The following is a 27,445-nucleotide window of genomic DNA, read 5'->3' as shown; positions in this document are numbered from 1 at the left end:
TTCTTTTCTTTCCTGATCTCTGCAAAATCTAGACACTGCTGACTCCTTCAAATATGACACCACTCTGCTAATTTTCCAACTACCTAATTATTCTCAGACAATACTGACAGGTTCCTCATCTTCTACCTGCCTCTTAAATGCAGTGTTCTTTAGGGTTTGTCCTCTTCTCTTATCTTTTTATATTCTTTCTCTATGGGATTTCATTCAGTTTCATGGCTTCAATTACTACCTAGAACACATACACATAACACTCAAATCTTTAATATAAGCCCAGATTTCTCTTCCATATCCAGATACAGCCAATTACCTGTTGGTCATATCCACCTAGGTGACCCATGACTATTTATTTATTTATTTAATATAATTTTTTTTATTTTTATTTTGGCTGTGTTGGGTCTCCGTTGGTGCACGCGGGCTTTCTCCAGCTGCGGCAAGCAGGGGCCACTCCTTGCCGCGGTTCGAGGGCCTCTCACCGCGGCCACCTCTTCTGCTGCGGAGCACGGGCTCCAGGCGCGCGGGCCTCAGCAGTCGTGGCGCAAGGGCCTAGTCGCTCCACTGCACGTGGGACCCTCCCGGACCAGGGCCCGAACCCGTGTCCCCCGCATTGGCAGGCAGACTCCCAATCACTGCGCAACCAGGGAAGTCCCCCCATGACTACTTTAAATTCACCATGTCCAAGGTAGAAATCATCACTACTCCTCCAAATCTACTTTTCCTGTATCTCCTAGACAGAAAACATGCATTTCTAACAAGGTTCCAGATGATGCTGATGCTGCTAGTTCAGGATCCATATTCTGAGAATCACTGCTCAAACATATGCTGCCTCTTCCTACCTCCAAGCTGCCAGGTTCCTTCTGCTATCTCCTAGACCATATCTATGCAGCAGACACTGTTAATATTTCACAACACTCTATCTTATTGAACTTAGACTCTTGCAACATAGCATTCTAAGCATTAAGTACCACATGATAAGAGAAGACTAGAGATGAAACAGCAGTCATCCCAGAAAGCTGGATGTTTCTTGAGGGCAGAATAGCATTCTAGTGTATCCCTCGAATCAAATCTTACCGAAGTAGATAGGCTCTTGATAAATATTTGCTGAGTGGATGGCACTATTATCTATCCAGTCACCCAAGCCAGAAGCCACAGCAAGATTCACCCCTTCTTTCCCCATAATCCAAGTCACCAAGTCCTATCCCCTACCTCCTAAATGTGTCTCATACCTGGTCCCTCCTCTCCATCTGCACTGTTATTACATTCTTTCAGGTCCTTAATATCTCACTTTACAGTAATAATTTTTTAATTGGTCCCCATGTCTACATTCAGCTATCCTATTTTATCCACATGACCATAAGATTGATCTCTCTAAAACAGTAAATGAGATGTCATTCTCCAGCTTAAAAACAATAACTTCCCACAGGCTTTAAGGAAAAAAAATATTAATTCCTTCATGTGATACGCAAACCCTTCTAGGATCCTGCATCAATCTACCTGACCACCCTCTCTCTCCATTCCACCCTACCCCCCTACCCTCCAGCCATGCTGAACTGGCTTATATATTCATGCCTCAGTGGCTTTAAACATAAAGCTTTCTACCTAGAGTGTCTTTCCCACTGGCTAAATATTCATCCTTTTAAGCCTCAGCTCAGGCACCCTCTCTTCCATGAAGCTTTCTTTGAGTGACATTCATTCATCTTTCCATCCAATCACCACCTCAGTTTGAATTACACCTCTCCCCTGCCATGTGCTCTTACATCACCCCATGTTTAGTTTGTTAATAGCACATATCACACTGCATAACAATTGTCTTGTTCACCTAGTTGATGAAGTTCCTTGGAAACTATATCTTCTGTTTTTATAGTCAATGCTAGGTATATTAACAGACACTCAACTAAAATTTAAATAAATACATTCCATGCTATTCTCTAAACAATGGCTCTCAAAATTTAGCATAGATCAGAATTACCCAGAGGTATATAAATCTAGACTGCTTGGCCCCAGCCCCGGAGTTATAGATTCAGCTGGTTCAGGGTGGGACCTAACAGGTTCCCAGATGATGCTGATGCTGTCCAGGAATCACATTTTGAGTGTCAGTGCTCCAAATCTATGTTGTCTCTTCCTAGCTCCAGAATTTAGAGTCTTTTCCTAGTTACCTCCAACTCTGCCTACTGCAATGCTAATCTTTTTAGACCCAGCTCAATTGTCACCTCCTTCATAAAACTTCCCCTAATCCCAAAAGAAACTGATTTTGCTCTTTCCTCAATTTCTGTCCAGCTTTATGTATATTATTCATATGGTAACATGCTAACTTTCTTTCACACCCGTTGGCAGTTGTCTTATGTTCTCTACTTAAATGAAGGGAGGAAACCAGCCTTAATCATTTTGATATCCTCCACAACCTGGCACAGTAACCAGTGAAATGCAGACGAAATCTACAAGTATTTGTTCATCTGAATGAATCCCTGCAGACTGCCCCAACTCTGGGCCCACGGTCTGTCTCACTAGCTTAATCCTCCTGGCCCAAGCTGACTTCTTACAATGCCTTGTACTTTTGTTTGCCTTACAACCTATGTCAGATGCCTGAACCTCCCACACTTGTATGTCCCTCTCTCACTGCTGATTGACCCTTAGTCAGCTTCTTTACCTTGTACTCTGAACCCTTTTATTTTCTTAACCACTATGGGACATAGTAAATGGAGAAATTTTCTCCTTATGATTGACATGAATTTTAATTCTGCTGGCCATAAGACAGGTTGCTTGCTTTTTTCTGAAGTAGCCTTTCTTGGTCAGAAAATCCAAACTAAAATATGCTGAGTACAACTCCACGTGCAGTTATTGTAGACAGCAATAAATGTGTTTTAGGTTCTATTTACAGATGGTGGAGATAATTGTAATACCAAGTTTAAAAACACAAAAACATAAAAAAGGTCACTTATGAAATGTAAGGTTGGCTTAAGAAACAAAACTTAAAAGGATAGCTAATTGTTTATGCACTATGTTCATATATGCATCCAAAACAAAATTTGTATTACCTATCCCAACGAAAAAAAGATACCAAAAAACCTGGTCATATTTCTGAGTTACACTAATGACATAGCAAAAACTACATCTGACACATTAAAAGTCAACTGTTTCTAAAAATGCCCCTACAAAATTTACTCCTTCAAAAATTACTGAGAGACTGTTTTCAATCACACTGATCTAAACATTCTACTTGATTATTTTATTCTTATTTTACCTCTGTGTGTCAGTAACACTGAAGTACTCTATGTAAAACTATACATACCTACCTAGAGAAAATACTGTGATGATATATTTATTTCAATAAATAAACATCCATTTATTTATTTAATCATAGAAAACTGGCCATTAATTGTTAAAGAAAAATTTTTTGGAGCTCAGTACTCACATTTTTATATGCATATGCATAATTTTCAGCCCACCTGCTCAACAGTTTAAAAAGACCCAAATAGAGATGAAGGGATATAACAGGAAAAATAGAAGTAGGCTACTTTTAAGGTAGCAAGTAAAATTAATACCTGTCAAAAAAGATTCTTGATAGGCTCAATTCAATCTCTAAGCCTTTTTACTTTCCCCTTACTTGAATTAATCATTGATATTCATGAATTAAAATCTGTTGACAAAAATGTATGTCCATAAAACTCAGTAAAAGTTATAAAAGTTTTCCAAAGGGAATGAAAGTTTTCAGAACTGTATGCCCAATTAACAAGATAAATGAACCAGATCACTCAAAAGTCCAACTTAATCAATATTCCATATGGCAGAGTTGAGCTACAGACCTGACACTTTCGAACCAGTGCTATATCAGCAGACCAACATAATCCTAAAAGTTGAGGGGCCTCTGTCACAACAAATTATGTCCTGAAATGTTATTGAGAGGACGGCAGGAAAAAAAAGCCAAGTGTGAATCAGAAAATAAATACTAAAAAGGAAACTGTAAAGAAAAGAGAAATAATGACCTGGAAGAAAAAAATCTCATATGGTGATTTTAAAATATTTTTGAAAAATAAGGAAACACTGAGTATCAGGAAGATAAATTTAAGACCCCAAAGAGAATTTTCAAAATTCAGCCTGTTGTTCAAGAAAAAAAAAATATTTGGAAAGCAGATCATTCTACTATACACTGCATAAACAACAAGACTAGGTCACTGTTCCTCAAAACGTATCATTTATAAACAAAGGTAAAAACACTGGACAAAGATCTTCAAGATCTGGACCTTCAGGTAAAATACATGTATAAAGAAGTTGTATTAAAGCACTAAAGTTAAATTCATAACTCCAAAAGATTATGCAAAAAAAAAAAAAAAAAAAGGCTGCACTGTGAATGGCTCGGCTCTAACTTGTTTTCTGTAAGTCTCGAAAAGCCTAAGTTTTGACTCTGAAGGCCAAAGTCGTCTCTGAACTGCCTCCAAAGTTGGCACAGTAAAACTTCCTCTACATATCACAACCACTAATAATTTATTAAGTCTGCTCCTAATCTGAATTTTAAGGACACTAATAGGTGCACTTAATCATTTGTCCTGTTTTAAATAAAAGCTGACTTACTTGACTAATGTCACTTTCTTCCCCCCCAATCACACAAATTGATCCCAAGCTGCAGTCCACAGAATTTCTCTCTTCACTCACCCACCGCTCTATTTTGAAATGATTAAATTCTACATACAAGGTGAAATAAATGCAATTAATTACAAGGTGCAAGACATTACGCCAAGCAATCCGTCGAAAAATCTTCGGACAACTGTTTAAAGACTTATAGAAAAAGCCTAACGACCAAATCACCTGTTCGGATATCTGATACAGATGAAAAAGCACTGCAAACTTTTTCTACTATGCATACAATTCTTGATTACAAAGAGGAAACTGCACCGGCTAGCCGGAGCGAGAAAACCGGTAGGGTAACAGGCTAAAAGGGCGTCGTTGATTTCTTGGCTACAGTGACAGAGGCGGGAGACACACCCCTAGCGTCGGTCGGAAACACTACAGCAGTGAATTCTACCTAGGGATTAATGTGAGGCTAAGGAAAGACAAATTTAAATCGCCATGATTCAAAAACAACCAGCACAAGAGAGACTTACGAAGGTAACAAAGAAAACGAAAAACCCTTGGCAGTAAGTAAGAACTAAAAAACAAGTATCTCCGTTTATCACAAACCAAGTTTAGACTTGTTTTCATTAATCTACACCTTAGACCTCTCCAGTTCGCCACTGCAGAGCAAAGCAGCAGCGAAAAACAACCAAAAAACAAAAAACCTCGTACGTTTGCAAACAGCAGTGAAATAAACACGAACTGGAGAGGGGGAAGTAAGGCAGGATTCCTTCCAAGGCTCATTGCTTGAAAACAGAGTATGAGTGAAGAAAGAGAAGCCCTGGAGAGAAAGTGGGTCTTATATAAAGGGCCATTTGCCACACATGATTTCCACAGGATTCCGGAATCTCCCCGAACTTGAGAGAGTGAGTCTGGGGGGTGAGGGGGGGCTCCACGTGGAAGAGGGTCCGGAGAAAGGGAAGGCAGGCCGATGTGAGGACTGTCCGGAGCGGATGGCCCAGGCAGCGGGGGGTCGAGGCCGGGGCGGAATCACGGGGGCGCGGGGGGGGGGGGTGCGGAGGGCGCCCCGCGGAGGCCCGGGGGCGAGCGGCGGGGGCCCCGCCGTGCTGTCAATAGGCCGCCCGCCGCCCCCCGGGCCGCTGGGGCTATCTCGGGTCTCTCGAATTTTCCACCGAGGTAAGCCGCCCCGGGGCGTCCGGACTCGCCCCCGCCCCCGCCCCTGGAAGCGGCGGGCGGGGAGCGATGGTGCGTGGGGAAGCCAAAGGCTCACCATTTTGCTGGGCGATCGGCGGCTCGCTCGCGCGGAGTGTCGGCGCTCAGACTGGCTCCCGCGGGAAGCTGCGGCGGCGGCGGCGGCCCAACTACGGTCGGTGGGGCGGCTGCGGCCCTCGGGACGCCCGCGGGGGAGGGGGTGCGGGCTGGGGGAGGGGAGGCGGCGCCGCGGGGACCGCTCCGGCCGGGTGTCTGGGCACGCGGGATCGGGCAGGGAGAAGAGAAATTAAGGTCGAGATTCAGAGACGGAGAGCGCGGGAGGAGAGACGGCGAGAAGGGGGAAAGACAGAAATGGGGAGTAAAGGGGGCCAGGAGGCTCGGGGGCTGCAGCCTCGCGCTCGTGCTCGCGCCCGCGCAGGAGCCGTAACGGACTCACTGCAGTGGCTCACACTGACCCGCAACCTCAAGGCACGAAAAAGGGGGAGGGCGGGACAGGGAGGGGAAAGCGGAGCGCAGCGGCGCGCTGGGCGGAGGGCGGGGGCGCGCGCGGAGCCGGCAGCGGGGGCGGGGCTTCTGCGAGCGCCGCACATCCGGGAACCCGCGCGCCGGCTCGGCGGCGGCCGCCGTGGCGGCGCTCTGGCGAGCTCTGGTTGGGGAGCTCGGAGCGCGCCGACCACGTTCGCCCCTCCGCCGGTCGCCCCCTGCGTGCGGGGCGGGGGGAGCGCGGGGGCGGGGGCGCGGACGTTGGTGACGTCGTGTGGCGGAGCCTTTCCTGTCATGTGGCTGCAGGCGGGCGGGGTGGGAGGGTGAAGCGGGGAGAGGCAGTGCTGGGAGGAGAAGGAGGAAATACGAGGGTGCCCCGGGAGGGAGGAAATGCGAGGGGTGAGCGAGCACCGGGCGAAGGGAGCCCTTGGACCCTGGAGTGGGAGCCTTGTCGGGGAGGAGGAGCACAAGAGCGGCCTTAAGGTCGGAACCACCCAGGTTCCTCACCAAAAAAAAAAAAAAAAAAAGGACAATCCCAGCCCTGGGGCTAGAGGGAATCAGTTTACACTCGAAGACAGGTATCTTTGCACCAATGTGATGGCTTGGACCCCCTACAGAATGCTTGTCGCATCTAGACAGGTTGTCACCCTGGTGCAGCACCCGCTGGCCCACACTCCAATATGGGTTGGCAGTCAGGAGCCGTGTTGGAAAGACAGGAGAAGAGCCAGAGTTGGCCGCAGCTTGAGGCGCGGGGAGTCACAGGACAACCGAGTAGAGGGGCTGCTTCCCACTGCCGCAAAGCCCTCGTCACCCAGCTCTGGATTTTCCTTAAACCCTCCAAGCTACCTTTTGACGCGGGGAGGCAGTGTTTGTTTTGGAAAAACGCTATAAAACAGATTGACCACTTGTCCCTTTAGTCGGGCTGTATTCACTTTGGTGGCAATTGCCATTCCCGGAAAATTCAGACAGCGGTGGGAAATGGAGTCCAGAAAAGAATAAGGAGGAAAGTTATGAAAAAGCTGCCAGGAGAGGTGTGATAAAGATAATGAAGAAAACATTTTGCAACAGTTTTAACCACGTAACTCCTTTTCAAGTCTGGATAATCTCGTGCGTGTGTGTGTGTGTGTGTGTGTGTGTGTGTGTGTGAGTGAAAGAGAGCAAGAGATGTTTACTGAGTGGTCAGAAACTCCTTATCGACAAATCCTTCTGAGTAGTTTTGTAAAAAGCTATAGTGTTTTTAAAGGCAGTCTGTTAAAGCTCCTTACGTGAGAGTTTTATTGTTATGCGCTGTGAAAAGCACTCATCTTTTGTAACAGAAGCTCAGTGATGTGCGCTGGGTCTCCCCATCACCCCCCCCCCCGTTTCTTTAAGAACTACTTTGTTTCTGTGTCAGAATAAATAAGGAAAAGTAACTTTGATGACAAGCTGTATCACACAGTGAATGTATCAAGGAAAGGCCAAGAAATGACCCTGTTTCTTCCACCGTTTAATCTAAGAGTCTTGACTTAGATATAATGCTATTTAGATTCTAAAATGTATTCCAAAACGGGGAAATCCCTAAGGCAAATTGTCATTTACGTTTTCTAGGTATATTATTTTTAATTAGTTTTTCGTCATATAATTAAGACAGGCTCATTTTTTAAAGTGCAATATTTTAAGCATTCCTCCCCCTCAGCTCCACATCTCAGAGATAATATAATCACTGTAACTGTGTTTGTGTGTGTGTGTGTGTGTGTGTCCCTCAGACATATTTAGTGAAAATCAAATTTATCATTTTGACTGAGGATTAAATACTAAGAAGGAATTTGAGCTATATGGGATGCAGTAGGTTTAGAGTAACCCATAATTTTGTCATGATTTGAGCCAATTCAGAGTATAATCATTTAACAGATATCTATTGTGAACCTAAATCAGGAATTCAGGAGCTCAGCGCTGTGAAAGGTTGGTTAGCCTCTGTGACTGATGAAAGCAAGAGACACAAGTCCAGTTCACTTGTTTCTTCCCATCCTGCAAATGTACCAGAGTTCACCACTTACATCCTCCCAGCTTTGTGTATACTGCATAAAATACAGACACGTAGCAGGTAGCATCTCTGACACTGGAACAAATAATTCGGAATCCATTAAGAGAGGTAAATCCAAAATGCACCTTTAATATCCATGTTTTCCCCCTGAGGTCAAAAAAGAAAGTATGATAAATAATCATTCTCCTTTTTGTCATTTTCCACTAAGGCAACAGTTACCAACTAGCCCTGCCAAAAATGCACATGTTTTTAAATAATTAGAAAAGTGAAGAGGCAAAGGACATATCTAATAAGTGGATTGTTATTCCTAGAAAACTTAGCAACCAAAAGATGATTCTTGGGAAGTATTATGGAGGTGAGTTGGAAGGAGAGACACCTAAGATAGAGATACCAGTTACAAGAGTGGTAACAGCTAGGTATGCAGTAATGAGATGTACCAATGGTGGACAAAGGAAGGGATCAATAGGAAAGACATGGAGTAAAAATGGACTGACTATGCAGCTTAGTGGATGTAGGGAACAAGAAGAGGGAGAAATATAAGATGACTAGTTTTAGTTTGGATGACAGAAAATAGTGTTTCCATTGAGAAAAATAGAGAGAAATAGAGAAGTCAGGAGGAGTGTGATTGCTGAGTGAAAGAGATGAGATTGGATTTTAAAATGCTAAATTTTGTGGCTGGTGAGATATCTTTGTGGAAGCACCCAAGTAGAAAGAAGCCGGAGGTGCAGGGTAGAAAGAGAGAGAGATGTGGGAATCAACTGAAAAACAGAGATTGTGACTGAAATCTTCAAATGTCCCCTTACTTAGTGATAAGAAAAAGAAAGGACCCCAAGATCGTAATAAAGCTTCTAAGTAGAAAAAAAAATTTTTTAAGTTTTAAAGAAGAGAGAGAGTAATGTTTACAGTCATATTTGACCACAGCAGCTTTAGGCTTCAGTATCTCCACGGTTATCTTTAAGAAGTTAGATATATCACAGGTAATTTTATCCAGATCATTCTGATATCCAGAAATCTGCCTAATAATAAAGGTCTGATTGCTGTTATTTACTTATATATCATATATGAGTGTCAGAGGAGCTAAATTACCATTTCTGTAGTTGTTTAAGACATTCCGGTGCAGTATTACCCCAAAATACCCATTTTCATTCATGATTATATTGACTAATGCCAACGAGAAACCACATTTAATTTTATACGCATACATGGGAAGAAAATGCTAATTGAAAAAGAGACTCAGTTAAAACAACTTATCAGTAATGTCTGTTCCTTTTTAGTGCACATCTGTTAACATACATTTAGAGGAAACATCTACCTCTCCTCCTAGATAAAATATATATGTCCCAGCTCAAGAAGCCAAGATTTAAGAATATTTTGTACCTTTCTGCCTCCTAGTTTCACACACAGTTCTCTTTGCTGTGGGCACCAAGGTTGCATGGGGAAGAAATCACCTTCCTTCCCAGAATCCCTTTTTATACTGAGAAGAAAGTAGGGATGCCAGCTAGCCCCCTGCTCCAAGGTGTGGTTGAGCAAAGGTTCCTTGGCACCTGAGATGGCAGGGAAGTGGCTAGTTTCCCTCTTGCTAAGCAGCAGAGGTGCCAAGGATTCTGAGTTCCATCTGGAAAACTCATTTCTCCATAGAAACCATTTCACAAAGAGTTCTATAAACAATGGCCTTCTTACAAAAGCCTACTTAAATTATAATGTAGCTGAAACTCTGTATTTGCTATTAAAAACACAATGATAGAAAACAGTGCTGTTAAAAATATATAACTTTATAAATTAATGAGTTTGAGGGAAATGTATACGAAGTGCTGTATGGAATTTTTTTTTAATTTTAAGCATAACTACTTTTAAAATTATGGAGCATATGCAACTTTTCTAATTCCCGTAAAGAGAATTAATAATATTGAATCTGTTCAAAATAAAATCTTCTCTATCATTTACTTTTCAGATGAAATCCAGATTAGAAATATTTCTTAATTAGGAAAAGTTTCCAAAAATTATGTGGTAAATTGGCTGTATAAGTTATCCCTGTATTATATACTGGACGAAAAAGAAAAGGGGGTGAAGGAGCTTCCTGAGATTTATTCCTGAACCTCTTAAATCCACATCTAATTCCATGTGCTGAACAAAAAATCCAGTGTTTTTAAAGGCAATATGTTAACACCTTTTACATGATACACTTTATTATGTTTCTATACTGATTATTTTTCTATATGATAAGTACATTACAATTGAGTAATTATTTGCATAAAGATGACAGTTGAAACCATGAGAGAGAGGACAGAAATCAGAAGGCATAGAAGCAATAGGGCCAGACCAAGGGCAGAACCAAAGATAACATCTACATTTAAGTGGCTGAAAGAGAAAGAAGTGATAGAAAAGAAAATGGACTAGGCAGAAGGGCAGGAGACCCAGCAAAGATGCTCAGGAAGCCGAAGGAGAGGGGTTCAAGAGAAAGGGGTGGTCCAGCAGCATTGTCAAAGAGGACCAAGACAGATGGAGTAGCGCAGGCAATCGGTTTACTTTCATACATATCCATTGAGATGTCCTAGAGTGTGTCTTGAAATAGTTTTTCTGAATTAGAATTCTCACTTATTTCTTTTCTCTCTTACACATAAAAATGAGGACCAAGAAAAAGACATGTATTTGGACTCTGATAGTATTTCCATTTTACTAGTTTACGAAGAGTATTTACCTTATAGCATTTACCTAAACATAACAGAAAATATGATTTAAATGAAAAACAGATATAACACTAGAGGAAACCTGTTTGTCATACTTGTTAACTCTCATATATACTTGCACACTCACATTATCCCCACATGCTCCACACGAGACAATGTGTAGCACGAGAGTGAGACCCTACTTCTAATCCCACCTCTGGCTCCAGTCCACTTCTGAATGAATTATGAATTTTCCATTTATGAATTTTGGATAGTTGTTTAAATCTAAGTCTGTGTTGTGTAGTGTGGTAGCCTCCAGCCACTTGTGGCTGTTTACATTTAAGTTCATTAAAATTGAATAAAATTAAAAATCAGTTCTTCTGTCTCATTAGCTACATTTCAAGTGCTTGATAGCTGTGTATCTAATGGCTATCATATTGGCCATCACAAAAAGTCCTATTGAACAGCACTCATCGAAGTTCTTTACCTGAAAATATTCATCACCAACCAGTAAATAATGTTTGTTTATTATGAGGGTAAGCAAATTTCAAATACAAGTTAATTGAAACTAGCTTAGGTGCCCTTGGCATTTGAACAAACATGAAATAGACACACACACACACACACACACACACACACACACACAAATAAAAAAACAGAAAAGTATATCTGAACAAATGAAAATGTACCAATCTCAGGAAAAAACTGCAATGTGAATATATTAGAGAGAGAGAGAAACTGAAAAATTAAAAATTTAAAGATTATTGTCAGTACTTTTACTGACAGAAAATGCATATATTCTATATTAAAATGTTTAATGTAGCTTTTTCAACATCTAACTGCATTGCAACAAACAATAAAAAATTTAAAGTTATAAAAATATTTTTAGCAACTGCATAGAATTAATAATTTACTTTGTTTTCATTGAAGACTTTAAAAACTTATTTATTTATTTTTGGCTGAATTGTGTCTCTGTTGCTGCGTGTGGGCTTTCTCTAGTTGTGGCCAGCGGGGGCTACTCTTCATTGCGGTGCGCGGGCTTCTCATTGCGGTGGCTTCTTTTGTTGCGGAGCACAGGCTCTAGGCGTGTGGGCTTCAATAGTTGTGGCACATGGGCTCAGTAGTTGTGGCTCACGGGCTCTAGAGTGCAGGCTCAGTGGTTGTGGTGCATGAGCTTGGTTGCTCCGCGGCACGTGGGATCTTCCCAGACCAGGGCTCGAACCCATGTCCCCTGCACTGGCAGGCGGATTCTTAACCACTGCGCCACCAGGGAAGCCCAAAAGAGTTTTATTTTTTACTGTAATCTGATCTCCATATTTTACCCGCAGCATTAATACAGATTTCAGGTAGCAATCAGGACACTATAGGGAAGTTTTAAAATACAAAGAGAATGTATAAGGGATAAAGTATGAAACCTGTCATCTCACAGAAATTCCTAAGAGATCTTTAGTAAATAAGGGATCAGGGTTTCAGTTTTATATTCCATCTAAAAATAACATTCCTTAGTGCTGAATCAGGAGTTTGAGCATCCTCTTCTTTCAATGATCAGGGTTTTTCTCAGGGCACTTTCAAGGTAGGCCTTGGCTTCCAAAGGAAAGGAAAGGAATAAACTGGCAAAACAACATTGGTTTGGCATAGAATATCCATTCACTGACTTAACCCAGCTGATATATGAAAAGGTAGGCACACGAGGATCAAGCTAAGCCCTAGAAAAGGGAAGAGTGTTTTGCAGATTATAACCCACAAGTACTAGGGATTACTCATTTTAGATGGCAAATCTCAGAAGTGCCCTCAGACTTCTCTTGGGAGTGAGGAGGCAGTGCAATGCCACTGCAGTGCCATTAAGGGAAAACCATACCCTTATGGTATGGTAAACCATACCTGGGGCATAGATTAGGATGGCATTTTCTAGACGGATGTGTGGAGAGTGGGGAACTCTGAAGCTCAATACAAGGCATTAGTAACCTGTCTTTACCTCCATTGTTTCCACTAGAGGGAACTACTCTGAATGTTCCACTTTTGAGCAAGCCTGGTTCTCTCTTTTGAGTGACACTGGACCCTGGGCAATTGTTTAGTGACATAAATGGAAGAGCTTAATTCAAAAGGGCCCTTGGGGGAAAACCATTGGATCAGTAACATGGTTATTATGGAAAACGTTTTACATACAGAAAATTACAAAAAGGAAAAATCATCTGTAATCATGTTAACAGGAGATATCATTATTTATATTTGGATGTGTATCCAATCTTTTTTCTATGTATATACACAGGAAAAAAATTATGTATATATAATATGTAAATGTATATAATATATAAGTATATTATATATATGTTAAAAATTGGGACCTACTGTCTTATATTTTTCTACTTACTATTTTGGAAATGTTTCCCACACCTATACATATTCTTCAAGAATGTGATTTTTAATTTTTATATATTCAGTAATGTTAATGTATGCCATAATTTATTTAATGACACCTATAACTAAATTTTGACTTTGGTTATTTTCACTTTTTCCTATTACAAACAACAGTATATTAAACATTTTTGTAAATCTTTGTGCACATCTCTGATTGTTTTTTTAGGATACATTCATAGTAGTGGAATTATAGAACCAGAGGGTATAAACATTTTAAAAGTTTTGTATCATATATATATATATATATATATATATATATATATAGAGAGAGAGAGAGAGAGAGAGAGAGAGAGAGAGAGAGAGAGAGAGAAAGAGTCTCAGATTACTCTCAAGAAAGTTTGTACCCATTGTAGACTCCCACCAGCAGTGCACATTTCCCAACAACTGTACAAACTATGTATTGAGATTTCTTTTAAATGTAGGTTTTTAAAAAACTGGCACCTCATCATAATTTGCATTTCTTAGTTTACTGGTAATATTGAACATTTTTCTTAAGTTTTGATCTTTTAACTCAACTGCTGAGAATATATTCCTGTGACATACCTGTTCATTGCTCACTTTTCTTGGGGAAATTTGTCATTTTTAGTGATTTATAAAAACTTTTTGTATATGAAGGATATGATCCCCTTATGTGTTAGGATGATTTCCGCCAAGCTTGTAGTTTGACTTTTGATTCTATTTGTGGCATTTTTAAAGATTATTTTTCCTTTCTGCATATGGGGGGGAAATAACATATGGATGACAATTAAAAAGTTCATACCTTTAATATATGAATATCCTTCTAGTTAAGTAAGAACTTTTTTCATATAATTAATCTATCTCTCCTATGCTGAACATTATAGAATATATATTCAATGGTTAAACTGGAAGGTAGACTATCTAGTAAATTACCAACCACTATTTACTTACAGAGTATGTGTTAATTAAGGCTGACTTGACAGTGGCTACTTACTCTGTTTTCTATTGAATAGCGAATCCAATTCATTCAAAACTTCATTTGACCTTAAAGAGAAGCAAAACTGATCTGTCAATCATATTCTTCAATGAAGAGGAAAGTAACGTATGAAAATGTTGCATCAAAGCCACATAATGAACTATACATGCAACCAAAAATTAAATCTTCAGAGACTGAAAGCAGCTGAAGATACCTTCTGAAATTGTCAATGACCTAGGGTCAACTGTGTGCATTATTTTGTCATAATTTTGTATCAGTCGCACACATAGCCTATACAATGTATACGGTTATAAAATGGTATGTGTGATACACATTACTTTATGTTTTTTCTCTATCAAGTACATACACTACTCAAAAAATTACACAAAAATGTATATCATATTTTTCTTTCTCTCCATGGTATCCTAAGTAAGGTAAATTACAGAAAATTAAACCAGCCTATTATTTGTACATAAATGTAACTGCAACATAGTTCCTATACATTTACATTTTATGAATACATGAAAACAATCTGCTTCAACAAAAGTAGCATCATAACTAAATACAGTCATAAGCCCAAGATCCATTCTGGGTAGTTAATTCGCATTCTGTTTTTCTGCTGGAATGGGTTCTTCCTTGTGCAATATTTTAAATTAGAAATATCTTTTGGGGACTTCCCTGGTGGTCCAGTGGTTAAGAATCCTCCTTCCAGTGCAGGGGACGTGGGTTCGATCCCTGGTCGGGGAACTAAGATCCCACATACTGCGGGGCAACTAATCTCTAAAGCCCATGTGCCACAACTAGAGAGAAGCCCACGCGCCCCAACGAAAGATCTCGCATGCCACAACTAAGACCCAATGCAAGCAAATAAATAAATAAATAAAAATTTTTAAAAAGAAATATCTTTTTCATAAAAAAAGAATTGACTAGTTATATCAGTTTTCCTTGTAATGATTAATTTATCATAGAAATTCGTTTTTTCAGGGCAAACTGGTTGGAACAAAAATTTGAATTTTTCACTAGCATATTCTCTATGATGCTGTTCTTCCAGAAAATGTAAGAGTAAACAAAAAGGCATATTTTAAAGAAATAAAAATATACAATATAATGTTGTAAATTAAGACTATTCAGTAAATGAACCATGCCTGCATATTCAAGATTGTATCATTAAAATTGAGTATGCTTTTTAAAAAGTAATTTCCTCTTTTGAAAAGAATTTATAAACATATATGAGATACAAAAAATTTATAATACTATAAATAGAACTTGTTCCGTAAAATTGGCAAATTGCACTAGTGTTAAAATTCTCAAGGTCATAGCTTGAAATTGCAGTGTAGATATATTTTATGCATTTTGTCAGATTGGGGAAGTTGACTGTATTTCTAGGAAAGTGTTTTAATTAAAAAGTTGTATATTTTTGAGTAAGGCTGAAATGTTTGGTAAATAAGTTTCGTCCAGTGAATTCCGTTTTCCCTGATTTTAAAGAGCATCTTCAGGTCATCATAAAATCAGATAACATTCTCTTAACCACTCTGAGTGACAAGTCCAAAAGAAGAGAGATGTTAACATACAAGCAGATCACCTTTGCCCAGAAGCAATTGAGTTTCAGGGCCCATTCCACCTTAGACACAAATTTTGTCAATGACGATTGTGACTAGTGTCAATTAGCATTTTCCTTTTTTTTTTCTTAAATAGCTGCTCATATTAGTTCCAAGACACTACTATCATCATTAATTACTTCTTCTCAGCAGACAAGACTCTCTCTTTCACTATCAAAGCATTTACAATTAGCAGATCTTTGTCCTTTCCCAGTGTCAACCATCAGTAGCCTTAGAAGCACAGTTTGCCAAGAAACAAAAGGACTCTGCAAAAGGCAATGGGGAACAGTGAAGAGTAATAGAAGGAGGAAACAGTAGAGCCTCCGGTCCAGCATAACAACTGCATCCAGGTCCACCCAGAAATCCAGATCCTAACTGTACTCTTCCTGATCACCACCCCTCCTTTCTCGCCCCTACACTAATCTCAAGCTCTGAGCTTTGATATCCTCACCTTACACTCTCTTCCAACCCACACTCAGTCCCTGGGTCTCCCTGTTTCCTTTTATGGGATTCTATAAAACACTAAAATTAGCAATTAGAATGTATCCACCCAAGAGCCAAAGGACGGTTTTATTTGCAGAAAGCAGGTTACAGAAAGTTCTTTAAAATTGATTGCGATGTCTAAATGCTGGGGAAATACTTGGCTGTGACTGAACAGAACCTGTCCATCATGCAGTTGAATAAATTGCAAAGTAAGAGCACAACCCACCATGATATATTTTAATCTGCTCTTCACTACAAACAATCTTGATGCTATAGAAGAAAGAATGTCTTCTAACAGAGAAGTCTGAAACCCTAGGGTCCTTTTAAACTGTGACTATATCTCTCATTTTTACCTTTTCTAAGTTATGCAGCAATACAGGAAACTCTTCTTAATGATATAGGATAAAGAAAGGTTTGATAAAATGAAAACTTTTTGCATAATAGTAGTCATTTTAAGTTAACTAAATATGTGCGTGTTCAAGATCTGATTAGTAATGGATATTTTCAGTGTAGAGTAAAACCTCATTAATCGGGACACCAGAGATGTTCATTTCTTTTTTTTTTTTTTTTTTTTGTGCAGTACGTGGACCTCTCACTGCTGTGGCCTCTCCCGTTGCGCAGCACAGGCTCCGGAAGCGCAGGCTCAGCGGCCATGGCTCACGGGCCCAGCCGCTCCACGGCATGTGGGATCTTCCCGGACCGGGGCACGAACCCGCGTCCCCTGCATCGGCAGGCGGACCCTTAACCACTGCGCCACCAGGGAAGCCTCCGGAATATTGAAATTCATCATTTGCCTTTAGCACATGCCTTGAGAAAAAGACTGGTCTTTGGAGGACGAAGACAAAGCGATCCTGGTGCTCAAAGGGTGTGTGTTTAAGAGTAAGGACTTAGGGGGTTGAGATCAGGAAAGGGGGCTCAGCCGACTCAAATCAACTAGTGGCTGAAGTGCGCATGTTCCTGTCATAGAGTGAATGGGCGTGGGACAGGCAGGGATTAGGCACTATAAACACTGAGTTTAAGAACTGTGAACCCCCAAAGAGTGCTCCAGTACCAAGCGTTGGTGAAGCAAGGAGGGATCTGAGCTTGGCTGGTTAGCAGGGTATAGAGAATCGTGGGTGTTACTGAAGGGCATGGGAATGAACATGAACAATTTATAAAGATACAAACTTAAGCACTTTGAAACTCGTGCCGTATTTTTAATCTTTTTAGTTGACTGAAAATAATTTTGTGGGTCTAAGAAGAGTGGAGATTTAGTTCTGGGCCTGGAAGGAGAACTCAGGTCTGTGTGACTCCAAAACTCAAGCTTTTCGCCACTATGTTATACTGCTGTTTGGTGCATAACCATGGTGTATGTTTGTGTGAGTGTGTGTGTGTGTGTGTGTGTGTGTGTGTGTGTGTGTATGCACACATGCACCATTTTTATGCGTTTGATTTTCCTTTTAAAATAAAATAGTAACTAGGCTTCCCTAGTGGCACAGTGGTTAAGAATCCACCTGCCAATGCAGGGGACACGGGTTTGATCCCTGGTCCGGGAAGATCCCACATGCCACGGAGCATCTAAGCCCGTGCACCACAACTACTGAGCCTGTGCTCTAGAGCTCGTGAGCCATAGCTACTGAGCCCACGAGCCACAACTACTGAAGCCCGCACCCCTAGAGCCTGTGCTCCGCAACAAGAGAAGCCACCGCTATGAGAAGCCCGTGCACCGCCACGAAGAGTAGCCCCCGCTCACTGTATCCAAAGGAAACTCGCACGCAGCAACAAAGACACAGACACACACAATGGTCAGCCATAAAAAGAATGAAATAATGCCATTTGCAGCAACATGGATGGACCTAGAGATTATCATACTAAGTAAAGTTATTCAGACAGAGAAAAACATATCATATGATATCCCTTATATGTGGAATCTAAAAAAATGGTACAAATGAACTTATTTACAAAACAGAAATAGAGTCACAGATATAGAAAGCAAAGTTGTGGCTACCAGGGGGGAAAGGAGGGGAGAGATAAATTGGGAGATTGGGATTTATATTTACACACTACTTTATATAAAACAGATAACTAATAAGGACCTACTATATAGCACAGGGAACTCTACTCAATACCTGTAATGACCTATATGGGAAAACAATCTAAAAAGAGTGGATATATGTATATGTAGAACTGAATCACTTTGCTGTACAGCAGAAATTAGCACGACATTGTAAATCAACTATACCGCAATAAAAAATTTAAAAAATAATAATCGGAGAAACTAACACACTATTGTAAAACAGTTATACTCAAATAAAGATCTTTAAAAAATAAATAAATAAATAAATAATAATCAAATAAAATAAGGTCATTCTATCTTATAAATCTTTTGTTCATGTAACACACTAGGCTTTGGAGAGCTCTGGTAACAATGGTTCCAGGGCCCCAACCCTAAGCCTAAGAAGCATATTTAAACAAAGGTCAATTCCCTCCATAAAGAATCATCCCAGAAGGCCATACTAAAGCTACCAATGACTTGAGGCTTTAGTCTGTCAGATAGCAAGCCCAGAAGTTGAGATGAGCCGAAAGACAATGGTCCAACTTCTCTGACTTTGTAAAAACAGCCAAATCATGGATACATTTGGGAGCATTCATGACCACAGACTCACCAACTTTCTCTCATTTGGAATGTTTTTCTTATTTGGAATGGGGTATTATGTAGAAATAGCAGAAACATAATCTTCTCCTCTGTCTTCTCAACTAGTGTTTCTACCTATTAGATAATCATATGTAACAGTAAACTTTAAAAAAATGACAACTTTGTTTATACAGTAAATAAATGTGTTTCTAAGACACACAGGAAGCAGATATATGAAGAAAGTGAATTTTTAAACTATCTTTTTTCATTTTAAACCCAGCTATGGTTTCCTTGCTTGAACATGTCGTCCTCCATAATACTGTTTTATTTTTATATTTCATGTTTGGAGTTTGTGATTATATAAAGTACATCAGAGGGTGTATTTTATTAATATGGAGGTTGGTGAATCAGATCCAGGTCCTTAAGTTTTGTCCAGAGTTTTGCTCTGCATTTGCTTGCTTTTTTCAGGGGAGCAAAATAATCCTTCCCTCCAATTCCTCCACCATGTGGATGGAGTAATCACAACAAATTTGGGGGTCCCTGTGTGTTAGTAGGGTATAAATATTGTTGAAATGAACTGGAATTTTTAAAATGGCTTTAGAAAAATAAAAGTAGATAACATGCCTCTCAAGATCACAATCCCTATCTGGGATGCATTTTCACATCTCTAACATGAAGGATTTAGAATAAATGAGGACTAAGCCTCATTCCTTCCAGCTTTAAAGGTCTATGCTTCCATTGTTTCTAACAGACCTTGTGAAACTGCCAGAACAAAACCCAGCAAGCTCTAACTGCAGCCTCTGAGAGAACAAAGAGGCTCCTCTTCATTTCTTGGGCTCAGTAACTATTTCACTTCAGAATCTCATTTTAGTGGCTGCAAAACTGGGACCTGTCACTTTCATTTCAACCAGGATCACATGGATCAAAGTCAGAGAGAATCGGGCATTCTTATTCAGGATATACACCTGAAAATAAATTTAAAAACTAAAACTAGGGAATATACAGATAGAAAAAAGTTCCCATGACAAAATAATTTTTTTTAATATTTATTTATTTATTTGGCTGCACCAAGTCTTAGTTGTGGTGTGTGGGATCTAGTTCCCTGACTAGGGATCGAAGCTGGGCCCCCTGAACTGGCAGGCAGATTCTTAACCACTGCACCACCAGGGAAGTCCCCTGGAGCTTTTCTAAAGAAGAAAGTCTACTAGTAGATTAGACTCTAATGTTCCAAGAGAATCTTCGGCGTAGAAATAATTTACAATGCCCGTACTACTAGAAGAGTAGGTGATAAATGAGAGAGAAAACAGTTTGAAAATCTTTATAAATAAAGGTCTCCTAAAATAGCACCCACAAAAGGAGAATTAGTTAAAATTTCATGTAATCACTTAAGGTATTTAAAGGCTCTGTTGTCTTCCTTCACTTAAGCCCTCATACATTTCTAGATTTTTTAAAACTCAAAATACTTAATTTATTCTGTATTTATTTTATCTGTATTAAATTATTATGCAATGAAAATGTTTCCTGAAGATTCCATCAGTGACACAGTGTGTGCATGGCACACATGCCATAGTATAAATTGTTTTTAATCTATGCTATCAAAAATAAATCGAATCCACAACCTAAGAACCAATTTGGAATCTAACTTCTCTATGGTGGAATTAGGTGTGTTTTAATTCCAGGTAATTGATTAGGTCTAATTACCAAAATAGAAAACTTCTAATTTGCCAGCAGTCAGTGTTATAACTGGGGCACACCACTGGAAGGTGGCACTGGAATTAAAGCATAGACCTGAATGTTAATTCACCCACGTTCTGCCTACTAGCCCCATTCTCCTCCTGAACTACACCCCCATGTACCTTTTGCATGCAGAGCTCTCTTTGAAGCTGTTAGAGCTTCATGCGTGGGAAATCAGGGGAATCAAAGCTGCCTTATACAAAAGCATATACTTTGGAGTCCAGGGGATGCTGAAAAATACTACATATTAGTAGTTTCCTTCTGGGGAGCTCATCTGAGTATGAGACCCTCACATTTTGCATTCCTTGCGCCTAGGGTGTTTAAATTGGTGGCCTCAATCCTATAGCACCCAGGGTTTGTTTTCACACTTACTTAGTTCCCCTGGGTTTTTTTTTTTTTTTTTTTAACCTACTTTGAAAAAAAAAAAAAAAAGGAGCAAAATAGGGAAAGAAGGCAGGGGCGGGGAAAGAATAAATCATCACACAGCTCTCAACCTCCACAGGGAAACAGCAGTACAAACCCCCAGATCCAGAATTGTCAAGCAACGGGGCTGTTTGTTTACAAGTCTTAGAATCAGTTATGTAACTAGATGAGTTAAGAAAATCAAGTGAGTGTTGGAAGGGGAGGAAAGACCAATACTTTCTGAATTAGTCAAAAGACTTGTCTCTGAAATAGATTCATAAAGACTTTCTGTTTACTTATTTTTAGTTTCTTTATGAATTTCATTTTTGAGTTAATTGTACCAAAAATACAGTGTTTCTATGCAGGTAATGACCCCTCATTCTTGATCATTGATTTTGGATACTTGAAAGCACTTTCCCACCATGGGATTTGTTAAAGTGATAGCAAGCATTTATAAGGGAAATTGGAATAGCTTTTTATCCACTGACCTGGAATTCCTCTGTCTGATTTAGCAGGAGGATGTATTATATGACCAATGGATTAATTCTAATTCCTCTCCACCCCTCACCCCATAACTTCTTTTTTAAATTGGTTATTTGTTTTATTTTTTAAATTCTACAACCATATAATATTTACAAAATGAAGACCTTTAAACCTATTTCTTTTTCTTTTATTTATTTATTTATTTTTGGCTGCATTGGGTCTTTGTTGCTTCGCGCAGGCTTTCTCTCGTTGCTGTGAGCAGAGGCTACTCTTTGTTGCTTTGTTGCGGTGCACGGGCTTCTCCTTGCGGTGGTTTCTCTCTTGTTGCTGAGCACGGACTTTAGGCACGCGGGCTTCAGTAGTTGTGGCACGTGGGCTCAGTAGTTATGGTTCACAGGCTCTAGAGCAAAGGCTCAGTAGTTGTGACGCGCCAGCTTAGTTGCTCCGCGGCATGTAGGACCTTCCCAGACCAGGGCTCGAACCCATGTGCCCTGAGTTGGCAGGCGGATTCTTAACCACTGCACCACCAGGGAAGTCCCAAACCCATTTCTATATAAATAAATTTGGGGGGGGGGGACTGAAACAGTGTAAAAATTTCAACTCTAAAGATAAGTTAGAAAATCAAATGATTTAAATAAGTCATTATATTGGACTATAAATTTCATAAATAAGTTACTCTCAACAAAGCTCTTACATAAAAAAGTTTTAATGATCTTTTAAATACCTGCATTTATATTTAATACTCTTTAAAAATATGATTTTTTTCCCTGAAATCTTACAGCCAGGATTTAGTGCTATGAGTATAATTAATCAACTTCTAATAGCAGGTTAAATTCAAACTGCTGAGGTTTCAGTCAGTAAGTTTATGGAACATTGTTTTCTTTCTCATCTAGCTAACTTGTCCTTCAAATTGAGTTGGTTTAGTGTTATATGTTACTCCCTGGGGAAAATCCTAGGGGAATTGTTGGAGAAGAACTATGTTTTTCATCAGGCAGACAAAAGCTGAATTCAGGCCCTCAGAGGATCTCCTCAGGGTGTTTTCTGCTAAGGGTGCCAAAGCCCCATGACCAGAAGGGAGCTGCACAGCTGAGATGTGCTACCCAGAGGGCCGCTTAGCTGTTGTACCTGCCACAATAGACACTGAGAATAGGGATGAAGTCCAAGCCAATCTTTCAAGGTAGTATATGGAGAATGGCTACTTTGTTTTCATTTAATTTGAGTCTTGGCATAGGGCAGGATATTTGGTGGCCTATGTCCTTCTACCTAAGTTAAAGGTAGGGTTGAGTTGATTCATTGTCTAGAGAAAAGAGGAGTGCAACCAACTACAATAAAAGACCTCTGCTCATGGGTAATATTTCAATAAATATGTGTTCCCAGCCCAGGAGCATCACTGAGTCTCCATAATTGGGGGTCTGATATTTACCAGCTTAGAACAGTGATGTGAGTTTGATAAAGGCTCTCCACCCATTTAATGGTGAGTGAATGTTAAACAGGAATATGAGTCAAAATGAAAGGACAAAGATGAATATCTACTTAAGACTGACTTCTCTCAATTGCTATTCAAATTCTTAGGTACTTCTGGACTTTAAGGCCATATCATTCCAATAATAGGCAATGAAGTTGATTTATTCCATTTATGTGGAGGTAAATTTTGTGCATATTTATACATTGTATAGGTTGTTAATCACTGTTTAAAGATAGTGGTAGTGTGCCTACAACTGTTTAATTATCTTTATCTTGTCTTGCCTGCTGTCAAAAGACATAAGAAAATATATTATTATCATGTAAGTGATAATCACAATTATAATAATGCTTTACCAATAATGCCTTAATATAAATAATGAGCTTAACCTTTCAAAGCACTCAGGTATATGAGCTAATTTATACATTATTAGAGCTCATTATTCCTTATATACATTTCTCTGAGATGTGAAACGGCATATTGTCTTCACAAGGTGAAGATGGGATGGATTTTAGACATTTCAGAAATTAAGTATACTTCATTTCTATATGTGTATTATACTTCAATACAAAGTTTAAAGACTTTGATGATATAACATGCATTTTGATTCGGTATAAGAAATTACTAAGACTGGGTGAACTAAGTCAATTCTCAAGAAAGGATATAGGTAGCTTTTTTTTTCCCTTCAATAAAAATTTATAAAAGTGTCTTTTTAAAAGTGATAAACTGTCTATCCTTCAAAATAAATTTTACCACATGATTTGGAGGCGCTCTTGGGCTCTCTGGGGATGGGATTGAAGTTCTGTTACAATATCTTAGTTTAATTTTTAAGTTCAGAGAGAGGATGGGGACAGAGAAGAAACGCATGTCTGTACAGAGCAGGGGAACTTGGTATAACTTCTTGGAAGTGGCTGTTTGAGGTGGTGAAAAGAGCATGGACTGTCCAGTTGTGTGGGTTTCAATCTCTGCTCTGTTATTTAAGCTCACCGAGCCTCGGTTTCCTCATCTCTAATATGAGAATATGGCTTTGCAGAGTAGGTGCTCAATACCATTACTACAGGCAGGAGACATCAACCAAACGACCCCTTGGATGTCCTTTAAATGCTAGACTTAAATCATTGTAAAATAGATGAATCAATTCCCTTTCGATAGTAAGTGGTTGAAAACATCCCCAAAGATGGAAGAATAAGCTATTAAAATGGGTTTTATTTAAAAAAAAAAACAACCTTCTTCCTTTGGCTTTTATCAACTATAAATGAAAGCTACTCTATTCATAGTCTAAAGCTGAGGAAATAAGCTTTTGTAACATGCTAATATTTTCACCTCAGGAAAATAATTGTTCCTAGGAAAGACAAATGTTCCTACGCTTAATCCTACTGTTTGAAGTATAAAGATTTGTTATATTTTTTGCCTGAATCGAAAAACCAAGGACGCTTTTAAAAACTTTAAGCAGTGATCAAGTGCCATATAATTCTGAGTTATGAATTACCTGAGGACATTAATGGAGCACGTTATAAATATTAATTAATTTTTACCAACACCCTGTGGTAACAGCTTTATTACCCTTCCTCCCCTTTTTTTTTTTTTTTTTTTTTTTTTGCGGTACGCGGGCCTCTCACTGTTGTGGCCTCTCCCGTTGCGGAGCACAGGCTCCGGACGCACAGGCTCAGCGGCCATGGCTCACGGGCTTAGTTGCTCCGCGGCATGTGGGATCTTCCCGGACCAGGGCACGAACCCGTGTCTCCTGCATCGGCAGGCGGATTCTCAACCACTGCGCCACCAGGGAAGCCCCTTCCTCCCCTTTTAAGAGGCAGGGAGATGAAGATTCCATGAGGCCAAGAGACTTACCCTGGGGATATGTGGAAGAAGTTGCCCAGCCAGAAAAGGGAATAAGAGAAGGTTGGAATCGGAGCCCTGTGTGTTTACAACTTAAGAAGAGACTGGTTCCTTATATATAAAAACATTTCTGCTTCTCTTCAGATTGATATAGTTGAGGGAGAGTGGTTTATGTGTCCTCCTGAGACTCTCAAAAATGTTAGCTATTTGTTTCCAGGACCTGCAATCACAAATCATGTGTTGGTAGTACTAACACTTCCAAGTTTGAGATCTAAATTTACTTAGTAAATTTCAAATTGTTCCTATAAATGGATTAAAAATGGAATTTAATAAAAACAATAAAAATCAAAAGCAACAAAGAAAGTAAAAGATTTTCTCCCTAAGCAGATAAGTGATTTGCATGTTTATTGTGGTTTTACTTTTACATTTTTGTCTCAACATTGTAACTTGTAAGGTAACCCACAGATTATTTTACAGTCTCCCCTTCTGAGTGTTTAAAGGGCATTCAATAAAGACTTATTGGTTGAAACACAGATACCCCTCCCAGTTATAGATCGACCAGTGACTAGTATAGAAAGTTTTATAATTGATAACACAGTGTATACACAGCTACTTATTCAAATATTCAGTTAATAAAGCACATTTACTGATTTAACCAAGTAAGTTGTGATTAGAAGAATGAGTCAGAATTAGCCAGTATGACTTCAACTCAGTTAACTTTGATAAATAAACACCTCGGGCGATTTCTTCTTCAAAAGCTAAAACTTTGACAACAGGAGTCTGATTTATGACTTTTAAAAAACAGAAAGAGATTGAATGTGTCAAGAGTCAGAAAAACACACATTGTCCAAATTTTGTTTTCCAAAAAATCACTTATCTTAGCCAAGAGTAAATGACAGAGGGTAGTTGATCATCAGTATTGGGTAGTATGAAAGATGGAAATCACCATCACTGGGTAGGTTTTTTTCCATAATAAACTGCAATATTGGTTTATATAGCATCCATATAACTCTTTTCTGTTATACTTTTGGAGTTGCGATGTTCAAAATAACACCTGAAAATTGTTGACTATAATACAGAAAAATAGACTTGAATTTGGTCTTTTTTTTCCTCCTCATTTATTGATTGATAAGCTAGGATTCAGCGTCGAGGTACTCAGCATACTTCTGAAAATAAGCCTTGCAAATGTTTTCCACTAGAATATTTATGGATATAGTAATTTAGGCAGTCATTCCCTAGAGTAGATTATGACATACCAGTAGCTGAAAGATGAGAATAAAACCTAAAGTGTCCAGTTGCAACTAGAGAGAGCCATAAAAAACCCGCATTAAAAATATTTTTAAAAAGCACCTTTTTTTTTTTTTTTTTTTTTTAGATTGGTACTAAGTTTAAAAGATCCACATATTTGGGAAATCGTCTTTATGACTTTTTCTCACAGACAGCTTTCCTTCCTGTTTGTGGGTTAAAATAAATAACTACTGAGATTTTAACTTTAGTTTCTCAAACAAGACAAAACCAGTTGAACTGCTTTATATTGTCTCCTGAGCCAGGAACTGAGGTCAACCGTCATGAAAAAATAACCACAAGTTGACTTTTTGTGTTTTGTAGGTTAATACCAGCAAAGAAGGGGGTGAGTTGTTTATATCCTTAAAAATAATTTCAGAAGAAATGAAAGTCTTCAGCTCACTATTAATCATATTATTTCCCACTTTTTTTCCGGGGAAGAGTTTATAAATGCCAGTAAAGGCCTTTCTTTGTAGAAGTTACTGATTTTAAATACATGTGAAATGCCATTGCTTCGATAGATAGCTTCATAGACAACGAGATCAAAGCTGTTAACATACATTTTAAGAGCCTTGGCCGATTGATGTTCTTACAACCATCATATTTTAGAGACCTTTCTAAATCATGAGTTACATGAAATAGAGTAAAGAACCTAAGAAAAAAATTAGGCAAGATTGTTTCATTGAGCTGCCCCTTTCCCCTCTGGAGCCTATTAACCGCTACACAAACAAGGCTGCCTCTTATTTCGTCTTATTTGGCGTTGGTACACACCTCTAAGTGAGCGGAGCCAGTCCTCTAGAACTGGCTGTCTCCTCTTGAACAGTTTGTTATTCATATTTCAGTCGCTTTCTTTTTTCATGCCTGTTTTTCACTTCATGACGTCAGAGTATCTGATACTGATCAAATCAATGGAGGTAGCCTAGGGTACAAGCATTTCAGAATAGGATGTTAATGCGGTACTGGGTATATCTCACTCACTGGCACAAGTTTTTTGATGTTGGAGCAGAAAAAAACTGTTCAGAAATGTCTCCTTGCCTCCCTCTCAGGGTTACAGTGGTTTACCAGGCCAAGAATTAAACAGAGAAGAAAGGAATCCATTTTTAAAGCCACATCCTTTAGATGACAGATGCAGAAGCCACATGTGTTGGCATTTCATTACTTAGAATCTTATTCGAGTATCAACATTTATCTGAACACAAAGGAGGACGGAGCCAAAGAGTCAAACTGTGTTTAATTTGACCTCACGT

General features: G+C 39.3%; 1 protein-coding gene and 2 long non-coding RNA genes across 3 annotated transcripts in view; 1 reads left to right on the top strand and 2 right to left on the bottom strand.

The window, feature by feature from the left end:
* PPP3R1 (protein phosphatase 3 regulatory subunit B, alpha) overlaps positions 1-6,319 on the bottom strand; it is a 60,402-nt gene extending 54,083 nt beyond the window's left edge. Inside the window, exon 1 of the mRNA XM_059079967.2 lies at positions 5,837-6,319. Coding sequence (XP_058935950.1) covers positions 5,837-5,839 — 3 coding nt within the window. The 5' untranslated portion in view covers positions 5,840-6,319. The remainder of the gene's footprint in view (positions 1-5,836) is intronic.
* LOC136792145 (uncharacterized) lies at positions 5,201-17,565 on the top strand. Its single transcript, XR_010835512.1, has 2 exons — positions 5,201-5,471; positions 16,964-17,565. It is a non-coding gene; the product is annotated as an uncharacterized lncRNA (long non-coding RNA).
* Positions 13,450-27,027, bottom strand: LOC131765942 (uncharacterized). The gene is made up of 3 exons (XR_010835511.1): positions 26,970-27,027; positions 14,321-14,370; positions 13,450-13,518 (listed from the first exon to the last, which is right to left on the bottom strand). It is a non-coding gene; the product is annotated as an uncharacterized lncRNA (long non-coding RNA).
* Between the last annotated feature and the right edge of the window lie 418 nt (positions 27,028-27,445).

The sequence above is a fragment of the Kogia breviceps genome, chromosome 11 (assembly GCF_026419965.1).
Source record: "Kogia breviceps isolate mKogBre1 chromosome 11, mKogBre1 haplotype 1, whole genome shotgun sequence".
In the NCBI taxonomy this organism is placed as follows: domain Eukaryota; kingdom Metazoa; phylum Chordata; class Mammalia; order Artiodactyla; family Physeteridae; genus Kogia; species Kogia breviceps.
Note: the sequence above shows the minus strand (reverse complement) of the source record. Positions and strands in the feature narration are given on the sequence as shown.